Source organism: Vulpes vulpes, chromosome 2 (genome assembly GCF_048418805.1).
Source record: "Vulpes vulpes isolate BD-2025 chromosome 2, VulVul3, whole genome shotgun sequence".
Taxonomy (NCBI): domain Eukaryota; kingdom Metazoa; phylum Chordata; class Mammalia; order Carnivora; family Canidae; genus Vulpes; species Vulpes vulpes.
This window is the reverse complement of record NC_132781.1, coordinates 51,890,134-51,904,858: the sequence shown is the minus strand read 5'-3', so window position 1 is coordinate 51,904,858 and position 14,725 is coordinate 51,890,134. Positions and strand designations below refer to the sequence as shown.

General features: G+C 43.3%; 1 protein-coding gene across 11 annotated transcripts in view; it reads right to left on the bottom strand.

The window, feature by feature from the left end:
- Nucleotides 1-1,210: 1,210 nt before the first annotated feature.
- SETX (senataxin) overlaps nucleotides 1,211-14,725 on the bottom strand; it is an 81,512-nt gene continuing 67,997 nt past the window's right edge. For 6 of the 11 annotated variants that reach the window (XM_026009552.2, XM_072748287.1, XM_072748286.1 and 3 more), the window contains 4 exons: nucleotides 13,229-13,393; nucleotides 9,052-9,150; nucleotides 7,886-7,973; nucleotides 1,211-4,159 (listed from right to left, as the gene is read on the bottom strand). In XM_026009552.2, the coding sequence (XP_025865337.2) occupies nucleotides 3,413-4,159; nucleotides 7,886-7,973; nucleotides 9,052-9,150; nucleotides 13,229-13,393 (1,099 nt within the window). In that variant the 3' untranslated portion in view covers nucleotides 1,211-3,412. The remainder of the gene's footprint in view (nucleotides 4,160-7,885; nucleotides 7,974-9,051; nucleotides 9,151-13,228; nucleotides 13,394-14,725) is intronic. The other 5 variants (XM_072748288.1, XM_026009555.2, XR_011999800.1 and 2 more) reach the window with 4 other exon arrangements.

Sequence of the window (14,725 nt, the reverse complement as noted above, 5' to 3'; positions counted from 1 at the left end):
CCAATGCCTCCATAACAGGACTGGGCGACAATAACTCAGGTCCCTTAAGGGTGATGGAGGGGTCCCTTGTGCACAGAAAGTGCTGCTGTGGCTCTGCACAACACGTAAATTCTATGTTAGCTGAAGCAAAATTTTAGTTTCCTCCCTGAATTATTTATTCCTCAATGAATGGCGAAACCTGGGAGGTGGTGGGGACTGCGTGGGTGAGCTGAGCAGGAGGGACTTTAAAAATCACCACTACAGATGCTGCAGTAATGAATTCTGCAGACAAAATGGCCATCAGGACCCTGGTTTCTCACCAGGTCATTTGGCTAATTTAGGATGCCCCCTTCCCCCCATCCGTCATTTGGCCCTCTCGGGGACCTGTGTGCGCGACTCTGGAATGAGCAGGTGCCATCCCACAGGAGCACGGTAGTCCCACGCCACACTCTGGAGCTACTGCTCGTAAGAAGCGTGGCCCACTTGTGGACATCACCCTCCCCAGCCTCTGCCTAAAGGTGAGCACGCTTCTGGGTCAGGGCCAAGTCTCCACACAGGACTGGCCACCACAGCTGTTGTGACACACCTTGTGACATCATGGAGCAGGTTTCACAGGGAGCCAGGAGGGGGCACTGGAGAAGAGACTTGAATAAAGCCAATCTGGGCCTCCAGCTTTTTGTAGAGGACACACCACACCAACAGCAGGCTGAGTGCACCAGGAGCATACTGCCCCTGAACCCCACCTAACTCAGGCCAGTTTTCCAGTGTCCACTTTTAATTTCACCAGTTTCTCTTAAGTGGAGGTTTTTAAAGAGGTTTTAAAGAGGGCTACTGTTTACCAAATCCCAGCTGTGAACTGAGAATGTAGAGTCAAAGCTGCAGCAAAGAATTATCTACACAACTACTTTTAGAAAATAGTACATTTTTGTTATAAAATCCATTTACAGGAGGTTATTCACATGTACTTATCAAATTTGCTCCTGGAAATATATGAAAACAGAACCATGCATATAAATCCAAGGAAAATTATACACAGAGAAGCAAAACAAGTTTTTAAGCAGAATATATTCAGGTCGAAAAGAAGAGAAACTGAAGACAGGACACTTCCTTGTAACACCGTAGCTAGGACGAAGCAAACAGCTGTATTCTTCACTCTGTGAGAAGATTAACTACCAATCAACAACACAGCTATGACAGCCACATCAAGAAAGGCCCTGTTACACATAGGAAATGTTTTATGCCAACATTTATTTATTTATTTTTTTACCAACTGGAATAACAAACGGTTTCAAATGCAGTGTCAGGTAGGATGTGTTTGCAGGGAAGAGGCTGCTAGGACAGAGGCTGCAGATGCTCCCCTGCTCAGGCAGGGAGAGTGGGGAGCCAGCCCGTGGACACGGTGCGGTGAGAAGAGGGATCACACTCAACAGGAAGGGGGAAGGAATGTGGCCCAGGTGTGGCAGCAAAGTCTGCAGGCTGGGAACCTTTCTTTCTTCCCAGGCTGCACCAGCAGAGGGGGAACCTTCCTGACCCCAACTGTGGCTGTCATGCCTCCTTTCTCAGCCGAAAGAGTTGTAGACCTTTTAAATTGCTACCAAGAATCTGCTCAATCAAGCACTTTGCCAAGAGAGTAGTAGGAGGTCAACGCAATGTTACAGTGACATTTCTCGCCAAAGGCACAAGCAGGAAGCTTACAGAGCCCTGGACCTGGACAGGGTGCGGCTCGTCCTGCACTTTCTTACACTGTGTAGCCAAGGACCAGCACTCTACAAACAGGGAGCAGGTACTCCCTGAGTGCCAAGAGCATCCGCTCCACGTCAACAGACGTCTGGACCCCAGTGTTGGGGGGAAGATGTGGGTAATGAAGAAGCAGAATGTTTGAACTTTTGGCAAACATTGTTTTAATGCTTTTAACAATCGGCTTGAGTAGAATTTCTGACACAAAGCCCTCTTTGCTTAAAGAACAGGTGGCAAAATTTTGAATGGTGTGCACTAACCTTCAGGGGTCTGTTTCCCTCCTCAAATTAGCTAATGGGCTGCATGGCATTCTCCCAACCACTAGTTCTGACAAGTGGCAAATATCGCTACCATATATTCTTGTGTCTGTTTGGAAAACTGGACTTTGCAATGAGAGAGCCTCCCCTTGTGCAGGTACTCCAACATCAACTCACCATGGCACCCTGTTCCAGAGCACAACCCACTCTAACCAGGTGACCCTACAACAGTGGTGTCTTTTCATCAGTTAACAGTCTCCAAAGATCACAGGAAACCTGTCAACTCTCTTCTTCTGGGGTCCCAACTTCAAGTATCTGCCCTTCCCTTCACCTTTCTCTTTTAAAAAGGTGTTTCTCCCCTGCCTCCAGTATTCTATCTGGCCTACCCTCCCGGATCCCAAGCTGCCGGGTCGGTGAGTGGAGTCCCCTGGGGAGAGGTCTAACATGAAGTTCCCCAGGCTCCCCACAGAATGGACTGGATTCTCCAAGCAAGCAGCAAGCTTGTGCACACAAGCATTGAGTTCTTCGAGGGCTGACCCAGCACCCGGGAACCACGGGACCCATAACCCACCAGTTACAGGACACTCACTATATGCTGGGGGCATCTGAGTGGTGTGTCAAGAATTATTCTTTCATTTTGTATTTATCTATTCCAAGGAGAGTAAGAATTTTAGCCAGAAATTCTAAGAATTTCTGAATTCTAAAATTCTAAGAATTTTAGCTAGAAAACTATGTGCTTCTGAAATAGGTGGATGGACTTATCAGAGAAATGAAACATCTTGTGCCAAGGAAACTCAGCTGCAAATTTCTAACAACAGCAGAACTTTACCTAACATGACTCTGCTTCCCAAAGTTTCCCCCAGGAGACTCCACTTGTTTTCTTAAAAAGAACCAGAGCCACCTGACCTACCAGCATTAACTCCGCTGCTTCCAGATGACCTGGGCTTCTGAAGAGGTCTGTCCTGCCCTGACAGTGTCTGAAAGGGCCTGCCCTGCCCTCCTCCTCTTTTTTTTTTTTTTTTTTTTAAATATACAGTTTGTTCTGTTGAAAATGATTTAACATTTTAAGCAGGGGAAAGAAAAGTGGTCTACTAGGTTAAATTTTAAAACAATTTTGTTATTTGCTATACAAATATACATTTCAACTTTTACAACATCCACTCCAGTCTGAGTCCTTATCTTAGAAGGACAAGAGACCAACATCTCAAGTCTCCCACTTTATGGACATTACAACACACGGAGGCCCTCCAAAGCTTTTACAACTGACAGAAACTATGGAAGATGACCAAGAGGCACAGGTGTTAGGATACATTTTCCATTTTTCCAACAGCACACCAACTCCTTTAAGGAAAACAAAATAATATTATGTGAACAGTCCCGATCACTGGTCACCTAAGTCTTCACGCTGCTGTGGCTGCAGCCCGTGTCACCAGGCTGTACTATAAAAGCTTTCTTTTCTTAGAGCCACTGTCATCCTTCTCCAGCCCTCTCCTGTCCCAGTCCAGGTTCTTCCTCGAGTGCTTGCTGTCGGGGCTCCAGCTCTCCTGGTCCCCTTCACTGAAGGCCCTGCTCTCTCTTCTGTGGCTCAGCCCTGCTTCCCAGTCACCTTTCTTCTTACTTGTGGGAACATCTGTGCCCGCCGCTGGAGGCTCGCCTTGCACGTGAGGTCTGTGGTTGTTTGGCGTGGCTCCTCGGGTGGTGGCCTGGGGCACACCCCCTGGGTCCTGGTGACTCATGGGGAAGCCTGGCTCTCCTGAGGGAGGTGTTGCTCCAAGATGCTGGGGGCTCAGGGGCTGCGGATCCCGCAGGCACGTCCCTCTGGCCTCGGGGTCCATGCCCAACCTCCGAAGCAGTCGTGGGTCCCGCAGTCGGTCCTGAATGGGAGGCCTTTCGGGGTCCTTTGTAGTGACAGTCCCAGCAGATTCCTTGGAGTCAGATGCCGTGTGATACAGGGAAGACGTGAAAGAGGTCTTGGCAAACTCACTGTCTAGCTTGCCGCTGAGCAAGCCACCCTGGGGTCTGGATGCCTCTGGGGCTATGGCAGGAGGGTGAGTCAGACTTCTCTGCAGCACAGGCTTCAGCTTCAGAATCTTCGCCGCATCGTGCCTATAGTTCTTGTCACAGGTCTTGATGATTGCGCCCCGCTTCTGTGCATCCTGAATCAGATGATTCCAGTGCTGATTTTCCTTGAAATAGAGAAAAGAGAAATAATTACACATCAAAGACACTCACATGCTTGGGAAGCATGAAGTTTGTTTTCATTCCTGAGTAACAAGAAATATACTTCATGAATAGATTCTCAAGAATCCATTAAAGGAAAAATAAGTCCAAATACAGAGCGATGAAGCCATGTTAGCAGGAAAGAGCACTGGTCATCACCTTTAAGAAAAAACTTGCACCATTTTACTTTATGACCCATGCCATGTGGTAACCAACCAGCAGTTCTGCAGACTGTAGGGGCTGCCAGCAGACACAAGCAGCTATTTAAATTTCAACTACTGGGATGCCTGGGTAACTCAGTGGTTGAGCGTCTACCTTCAGCTCAGGTTGTGATCCCGGGGTCCTGGGATCAAGGCCCACCATCTGGTTCCACATGGTGAGCCTGCTTCTCCCTCTGCTTATATCTCTGCCTCTCTCTGGGTCTCTCATGAATAAATGAAATCTTTTAAAAAAGATTTTTTAATCAAGTATATTTGCTGCATGTCCTTGGTCAACTCGTCCTCTCTGAGCCGGTTTCCTAATCTGTAAAATGGGCATGTCTTATTTAACTGATGCTAAAATACCCATTGTTTTCACATTTTATCATTTCTTAGTTTGGGTCACCTCCTGGCCAGGTAGTAGTTTCCAAGGACCTAATCCTGAAGAATTCATGGCTAGGCAACCACAACTCCCTGACTTTTAATCAATAAACCATTTAAAGAAAGAATGAGGGCAGCCCGGGTGGCTCAGCGGTTTAGCACCACCTTCAGCCCGGGGCGTGATCCTGGAGTCCCAGGATCGAGTCCCACGTCGGGCTCCCTGTGTGGAACCTGCTTCTCCCTCTGCCTGTGTCTCTGCCTCTCTCTCTCCTCTCTGTGTATTCTCATGAATAAATAAGTAAAATCACAAATAAAAAAGAAAAGAAAGAAAAGAAAAGAGTCCCAGCTCTTGCATGAAAACTTATCCACTGATACCTTCTGATAAGAAAGTATGAGTGCGGGCAGCCCCAGTGGCGCAGCGGTTTAGCGCTGCCTGCAGCCCGGGGTGTGATCCTGGAGATCCGGGATCGAGTCCCACGTCAGGCTTCCTGCATGGAGCCTGCTTCTCTCTCGCTCTCTCTATATAAATAAACAAATAAATCTTTAAAAAAAAAAGAAGAAAAAGAAAGTACGAGTGCTAACACTTGGGAGAATGGAGACCAGGAGTTGGAAGAGAATCGTAAAGACCATGGCAAGGCACCCTTAGGAAGTGTGGAGTCGCCAACCCTCTTGACCACACAGGGGGGACAGTCTGTGCAGGAACAAGCCCACACGTGATTGTGACCTGGGAACTGATCCTGTAGTGCAAGACTCAGGAAGTGACATCCCTTCAGAAAGATCTCAGCCTATTCATTTTGTATTTTCTCTTTTATGAATGAACAAGGATGAGAGGATAAAAGTCTGTCTTGTTGAAACAAATCTAAAAGAATTCTTTTAATACAAAAACTCTAAGTGAAGATAAAGTGTCACAGTTTAATAGTAGTCCATGAAAATCATGATTCTTATCATAATGGCTTCTAGAATCTGACGAGCTGAGATTCTGTGAGGGCTAAAGGAAGTCTTGTACACACTCACGAGTATGGGACCAGCGTGCACTGGGCAGGCCCCAGGGCTCGAAGCCCTTCCTCACTTTGGAGCACTCTTCTAGAGATCCTCACCATGAGTCTGAAACATAGATAGGACATAAAGCAGAGGGCCCTATTTTTTGCCAAGTTGACAACACCTCAACTTGGTATTTAATCTGATCCTAGGATCACAAAAACAGTTTTGAGAAGGGGCAACTCCTCTTGATTTCTCAAAGCAAACCAAGTGCTTTCCCTGTTGATTCTACTTCCATAAGGGAAACCGTACTATTTTTAAAAAATAAATAAATAGGGAAGAAAGCTCCAAGGACCACAGAAGTCAGTTGGAAAGACCAGGTAGTAAATTGAAAGTTTTCCTTTTCTATTTCTTCTGTGTCCTTCTGCACCAGTGGCTCCTGTGAAGACACACCCCAGCTCCCTGCATGCTCCTGGGACTCTCCCGCCCCACTCCATCCTTCATGGTCCCAGCTCGTCCACCCCAATGCTGACCACTCCAGGCACATGCAGAAGAGCCAAAGAGATGGGGCAGTCAAGAGAGGGGTGCCTATGAAGGCTCCTTCAATCAGGGTGTCACTAGGAGACATGCAGCTCTAAAATTTTACCTTTCAGGTTAAAACATTACCAAAACTCAACTGTGTAAAAATAATAATTCTAATAGATTAACCAGTTGATAAGAAATCATTTTTTAACACTTAGATCCTTATGATCCCAGGAAAAACAATTCTATAAAAAGTCTATTCTTTTGAGGTAAGTATAGGTTCATAGGAAGCTGTAGAAAAAGCAGAGAAGTTCTATGTACTGTTCACAAAGCTTCCCCAGATACTTATAAAAATATATATTTTTTTAACTTTCAATTTGTATATAAATTTTTGTGGTAGAGAAACGTAATATAGTGAGATAACAAGAAGGCTTTTAAATATGTATCTTCCTGAATTTTATCCCAAGCAAGTACAAATGGAAATTCAATTTCAAAGAACAAAATGACTCATATTGCTATCTGTCCCACTGGATTTAAGATTGAGGTAAATGATTTATCTGTAATAATTGTAGTTTTATTTTACGCCAGTATTTATAATACATTCAAAACAAAATCTTTAGCAATACTTCAACTTACAATAATAAATTTTCAGTATCAACTTAAAAATAGGTGGTATGGGGGCGCAGCGGTTTAGCGCCGCCTGCAGCCCACGGCGTGATCCTGGAGACCTGGGATGGAGTCCCACATCGGGGTCCCTGCATGGAGCCTGCTTCTTCCTCTGCCTGTGTCTCTGCCTCTCTCTCTCACTCTGTATCTCTCATGAGTAAATAAAATAAAATCTTAAAAAAAAAAAAAAAAGGTGGTATGCAGCTTTAAAGACCACAAATGTGGGTAAGAACTAAATGAGAAAGACTGTATTTGAATGCCCTCTGGTGGTACTAACCAGGAAATAAGGGAAAAAGTAGTGAAAAAATCTCATGTGCTAGCTTCCTGTCCTAAGATAACCAATGGTTTTGTGAAATACAGAAATTAGAAGAATTCAGGGTCCTGACCTCTAATGAGGCAAGCAGCAAACATCTGCTTTAAGAGCTGTGATGCCAGTGAATGAGGCCACACTCTCTCTTACTGATGGAAACTTGCCATCTATGCTAGAGGAGCTCTGACATGGCTTCCCTCCTGCCAACTGACACAGAGCAAACAGTACTGCTTTAAGTGCCCAAACAGAAAAGAAGATCCAAGCTTCCTCTTGCAAACTCCCTCTACTGGCATTAAGCTGGGCCACATAGCTGAGTGCTAAGAGCAAACAATTGGTCTAGCACTTTACATGCATGGTTTATTTATCTCAATAATTCTATGATGGAGACATAAAAAAAAAAAAGTCATCTTGAGAACCTGTTGTGGATATTTGGCCTTTGATGGGAAAAGGGTTACAAGTTTACATGTGTAAAAGCTCCCAGGCAGGCGCTGCTGAGAGACAGGACAACCAAGGGGAACAAAGTTCATGATTTTGTAATCCTGTAATCAATTCCATTTTGATGGAAAATAAAAACATAAACCCAGCATCAGTAACAATGGGCAAACTTTGGAGTACTCTGATCCCGAGAATGCACCTACCATCAGGGTCCTTAAATGTCCGAGGATGAAGAGACTGTACTTGGCTCGTGTGATGGTGACATTCAGTCTCTGCAAACTTGCCAGAAATCTAAGCAAAAAAAAAAGCAAAAAAAAAAAAAAAAAAAAAAAAGTTCCTTTCTGCAGAATGACTTAATATATTAAGCGCAGGTGAGACCCAGACACTACTTCAGACAGCTTTCCTTGGCTCCTTCTCCTTCTTTAACGGTACATCGTTGTCTCCCTCTTTCCAACAGAGTTCCCAGCACAAAAAAGCAATTCCCATTAAAAACAGCAAACAAAAGGCCTGGAGCTTTCCTTCAAAGTGATGCACCTGTCCGTCAATTTCCTATTCTGACTTGGATGAGATGCTGGGAATTTTAACACTGTCATTCTTAAACTTTACAAACATCCTAAAAATATGTTCCTAGATCAGTTACTCTTAATTGAAATATATTTGAGGATCAGAAAAAGGTTGTGGAGCCGGAGCAGAAACAGAAAAATGCACCAACAGATCTGAGGAGAGCTCAGAAATAACAGAACTGCTGTATGGAAAAAGTAACTTTTCCAATCCACAGGACGCTCCAGAGATCCCACGCCTCCACTGGTCTATGCAGACTTGCTCCAAACAGGGCAGAGGTAACCCACAGAACTATTTTCTTTAAGAGCAAGTAAACATACTTAAAACCTGTAAATTTTACCTGCTGCTCAGCAGCAGTAAAAGACAGCTCGCGCAAGAGTCTCAGGGTTCCAAGACTCAGGGGGCATTTCTGCCATTCATTATAGTGTTCTTGGCATCATTAGTGAGTAAACTGACAGTAGTTATTAAGGTTTACAAACTTAGCCAAAGCACAAAAACACAGAGAAGACGAAAAGCCACTCTGTGACAGATCATGGAGAGAACAGGCCCCTGCAAACTGCCCCTGAGCCAGGGGTCAGGTCACTCAGGAAGTAAAAGAACAGACTGTCCCTGGATGCAGGTTACATACCAGGTCCCAGAGAAACAGATCTGACAGGGCATCAACTTCACAAATGAAAAAGGAGACTCTCATGGTGTTATCCAAGTTTTTATAAAGGAAAATATAACAAATCGTGGTATTTTCCAACAGTGATCAAAACAGATCTGACTCGAGATTACAGACAAGTAAAAAGCCAATAATGACACTCACCCAATTGAGCCCTGCATGGCATTTGCTCTGACACATGTAACAATAACACAATCCTTCTGCCGGCCCTGGAACCCATCCACGGTATCTACTTCTGCTGGCCTATTTACAAAAGACAAATATGCTTATTGGAATAAGTTAAGATAATTATTAAATATGCAGATTTATATAGTAGCACTTTTCAGTTTTTCATGGTATCTTTTATCAACATACAATTCATGTAACAAAATTCACCACTTTCAAGTACAGCATTCCATGGTTTTTCGTATATTCACTATGTTGTATAACCATCACCACTATGTACTTCAACATTTCCTTCACTTGTGCCTATTAGCAGTTAATCTCGATTCTTCCCTCTCTCCAGGACAGGCAACCACGCATCAATCTACTTTCTGTCTGGAAATTTCATATAAATGGAATCATAACATGTAGGCCTTTCCTGCTTGGCTTCTTTCACCTAGAACATGTTCAGGGTCCATCCCTGCCATAGCGTGTAATAGCACTGCATCCCCTCTAGGACTGAGTATTTGTACAGATTCCCCATGACTTATTTATCCATTTACAACTGACGGACATCTGGGTTGTTTCCCCCTTTTGTCCATTAAGGACAATGTTGCCATGAATGTTTACTACATGCTTTCGTGCTAACATTTTTTTCAGTTCTTGAAAGTATGAATCTAGGAGCGAAACTGCTGGGTTGTATGGGAATTCTATGCTTCACTTTTTTTGAGAGAGAGAGAGAAAAAGAGAGTGCCCGCGTGAGCTCCTGCACATGAATGGTAGGAGAGGCAGAGGAAGAGACTCTCATAAAGGCTCCATGTCCAGCATGGAACCCAACTTGGGGCTTGATCCCACAACCCTGAGATCACCACCCAAGCTGAAATCAAGAGGACAAGTAACCCATAGAGCCACTCAGCCCCTATGTTTCACTTTTTGAGGAACTGCCAAACTGTTCTCCATAGTGATCTGCCATTTTACATTCTCACCAGGAGTCCGTTAGGGTTCCAACTTCCCAACATCCTTGCCCAAACTTGTTATTGTTAATGCCTTACTAGTCATTTAGGTGGGTGAAATGAGACCCTACTGTGGTTTTCATTTGCCTCTCCCTAATGACAAATGATGTGGAATGTCTTTTCATGTACTTGACCGTTTTGTTTATAACCTTTTAAGAAATGATACTCAAATCATTTGCCTATTAAAATTATTCAACTTTTTATTATTGAGTTGAGTTCTTTATATGATCCAGATGACTCATCAGATACATGATTTGCAGGTACAGATTTTCCCTGACTTGGGATGGGGTTATATCCCAATAACCCATCAGAAGTTAAAAATATCCTAAGTCAAAAATGTAATTTACTACACTTAACCCACTGATAAACACTGTAGTTTAGCCTGGCCTACTTCCCAACAGGCTCTGAACACTTCTATCAGCCTATGGTCGGGCAGAATCATCTAATACAAAACCCCTTATAATAAAGCGATGGCCACTTCATAGAATTTATTTACTACACTGGAAGAGGTACAGAATGGTTGTCATCCTGGTCGTTTACCCTGGTGACTGAGGGGCTGACTGGGAACTGCAGCTGCTGATGGACCAGCATCACAAGAGAGGCTCGTGCTGTATCACCAGCGTGGGAAAAGAGCCAGATTCAAAATTTGAAGTATAGCTTCTCCTAAAAGTGTACTATTTTCACACCATCGTAAAGATGAAAAATTCTAAGTCAAACCATGATAAGTTAGGAACTAGACATATAGTTTCCCATTCTGGAGGCTGTCTTCACCCTTTTTTGATGGTGTACTTGGACATACACAAATTTCTAATTTTTAGGAAGCTCAATTTACCTATTTTTTCCTTGGTAACCTGTGCTTGGGTGTTACGCTGAAAAATTATGGTCTAATGAGGTCACACAGATGTATACCTTTGTTTCGAGTTTTGTAATTTTAACTCTTAAATTCAGTGTTCTGATATACTTTTGAGTTCATTATACTCCATATGGTGTGAAACACGAATCAAAATTCATTCTCACAGTGCCTGGGTGGCTCAGTCAGTTAAGTGTCCGACTCTTGATTTAGGCTCAGGTCATGATGTCACGGTGGTGAGATAGAGCTCCATGCTCAGCACTGGGCACAGAGCCTGCTCAAGATTCTCCCTCTCTCTTGGCCCGCCCCTCTCACACCCCCACTAGCGTACTATCAAAAAAAAAAAAAAATTCTCTTGCATGTGGAGATCTAGTTGGCTCAGCACCATTTATAAAAAGACTATTATTTCCTGATTGAATGGCCTTGGCACCCTTGTTGAAAATCAACTGGCCATAAATGAATAGGTTTATTTCTGAAATCCCAATTCTATTCTACTGGTCTACAGGTCTATCCTTAGGACAATATCAGTTCTGATAACCAGCTTTGCGGTAAGTTTGGGAATAGGAAAGGGCGAACCCTCTAACAATATTTTTTCAAGATATTTGGGGTATCTTGCATTTCCATGTGAATTTTAAGTCAAGACTGTCCATTTCTATAAAAGAGGCAGCTGGACTGTGACAGAGACAACACTGAATCTGTAGATCACTCTGGGGGAGTACTGCCCCCTCAACAGCATGAAGTCTTCTGATCCACAGACATAAGACTGTCTTTCCATTTACCTTGGTATTCTTTAACTTCCTTCAACAATGTTTCGTACTTTTTAATGTTTAAGTTTTATACTTCTTCACTATTTTTTTCCTATTTTGTTCTTTTTGATTCCATTATATACAGAATTAGATTTCCTTTTCAGATTGCTCGTCGTTATTGTACAAATTCAACTAATTTTTGTATACTCATCTTGCATTCTACAAGTTGGCTGAACTCATTAGAATAGTTTATGTGGATTCTTTAGGGTTTTCTATCTCTAAGGTCCTGCTAACTTGCTAACTATGAAAAAGGATGGTTTTATTTCTTTTATAATATGGAGTTTTACTTCTTTACAATATGGATGCCTTTAATTTCTTTTTCTTGCTCAATTATTCTGCTTAGAACCTCTGATACAGTGCTGCACAGAAGTGGTGGGAGCAGGTGTCCTTCCTGATCCTGGGAGGGGGGCAGCACTCCGTCTCACCATCAAGTATGATGTTAGCTGTGGGTTTTTCATAGATCCCTTTTATTAGGTTGAGGAAGTTCCTTTCTATTCCTAGTCTGTTGAGTGTTTTTATCAAGAAAGGGTGTCGGATTTAGTCCAATGCTCTTTTTATATCTACTCAGACGATCATGTGGGTTTTCTCCCTTTATTCTATTAATATGGTGCGTCACATTGATTTTTGTATGCTGAACCAACCTTGCATTCCAGATAATCCCACTAAGGTCTTGGTATATAATCCTTTTAATATGCTGCTGAATTCAGTTCCCATTATTCTGTTGAGGATTTTTACATCCATAATCATAATACGGGCCTGTAGTTTTTCTCTTCTTGTGATGTGTTTCTGTGGCTCTGGTACAGTAATATTGGCCCATGAAAGGAGTTAGAAAGTCTTCCCTCCTCTTCTATTTTTTGGAAGAGTCTGAGAAGGATTAGTGTTAATTCTTATCTTAATGTTTGGTAGAATTCACCAGTGAAGGCTGGTCCTGGGTTTTCCTTTGCTGGGAAGTGTTTGATTACTAACTCCCATCTCTGTATTTTTTTACAGGCCTTGTTCAAATTTTCTATTTTTCTAGAGCCAATTTTGGTAGCTTTGTATGTTCCTAGGTTAAGAAATTTTTGAGTTAATGGATTTCCAATAATTAATCTTTAATTTTATTGTTGAGGAGTCAAAAAACATCATCTTCCCCTGTACATAAAGGCACGGAAAGGATTAAACACTTTATTCTAAGTGAAAGTGTTACTTCGCAAATCTTACTAGATGAGAATTCAGATTAACCAGCCCTGGCACTGAAGGAAAAGGCCTGGAGGGTTTCTCAGTCGGCTCCATGACCAATAGCGGTGGTGAGGACACTGCGACCAGCAGGAGGTACTCTGTCCAAGGCTGGTCTGTGGGGCTGGGAGTGTGAGCATTCCCTACCCAGCATGACCAGAGCCTTGAGTCTCCTCCTGCTATACTACCACCGACTAAGACCATTTCCTAGAGTTAGATTTCCTTTTATCCCCTCTTTCTTCTTTTTTAATTCAACAGAAATACTGGAAATATCTGTAAAAATATAGATGCCTCACCCTTTTCTATCAAACTCTTTGTCCAAATCCTTCTGAATCATCGTCTTCTGAGCCTTGTAATGGGTTATTATGCCAATGTTCCGGAAAGTAACATCCCTTCTTTTGTCTTTAATAAGTTTAATTATTTCCATTACCAGTTTTATTTCTTGAACATTTACATATGAGCTAAATAAGATGAAAAAACAAACAAACAAACACATCAAAACTAGTAGCAGCCCAACTGCTAGCTTCTGTGCTACTTTGTTTCCGTTACAGCAAGAGCAGGCAGGGAGGTTTCACCTTTATTCAGTCATCTGTGCTCAAAGAAGCTGTTACAATGAACCATTAATATCCTAAACTTGAAGACCTATAACCACTCAGTGAAACAGGGAGTTGTAAGAAACAAAAGGCTCTGAAATCAACTGAAGTTTACTCACTGATCCCTGTTGTAACAGGGTTAGCAACAGAAAGAAGGTATTTATGATAACAAAGATATGAATAATAAAGAGCTAACACTAAGAACTATCTTCCACACACTGAGAAAAGTGCTTTAGCTGTATCATCGTCCTTCATCCCCAGCACCAGCTGTGCTGTGCGGCCAAAGGAGTGCTGTCCACACAGATTGTGCTGCAGCCCCTAGAGGTGAACAGCGTGGAATCTCACAGCGGGGTTGCATCCTTACTGGCCTCCCCACTGGCCACCTCCTGTACTCCCAGCTCATCTCCCAAACTACATGCACCCCCCCTCCCTTCCCTGCTGCTTTAAGAGCAACATGCACCGCACCTGAGGCAACTTTAACAGCCTCAAATACAATCTTAACTTGTGACTCACTCCACAAAAAGGCCCCCTAGCCGACTATCTCTTCCATCCCTGAAGTCTAATTTACCTTCTTTAGTCACCTCTCATGTCAATGCTCCTCTGTGACCCCCACGATGCTCTATGGCAACTGCTTCGTTCTGTATCCCTAATGTCCTCTCCTCCCACCTGGGTAGCTCACCTAATACCTAATTCTTAACTGAGGATGCCACCTGCCCTACAGCACTCTCAGCAAAGAGGTGACATCTGTATCTCCCTGTGCTCCATGTGAGGATCTATGTTAACAAATGCTGCCTCCAAACTGTTACTCCTTTGTTTTCTCCCGAGAAGCCCGGACTCCTCTGCAGTTTCTCCTATTAGCGGTCACAACTCCTTTCCGTCCTTCACAGACCACCTGCATGTGTTACCTTAATCACAATCCCACACATCAGGTACTGCCCCCTCTGTCTCCCACCTTAATTCAAATGGATCTATACTGAGCCTCACACCGCTTACCCCAGCTTATTACCCCAGGAATAAGTAATTATCTTGGTGGTAGCTTGATGATTACCCAGGTATGTCTGTCTCACCTCTTAGATCACAAAAGCCATGCACTGGGGCCTGTCTTACTCACAGCTGTGATCTTAGCATGTACTTACTCAAGTGCTTACCATGCTAGGGATTACAATTCCCGTTATACAGTTAAGAAGAACTAAAAGGCCG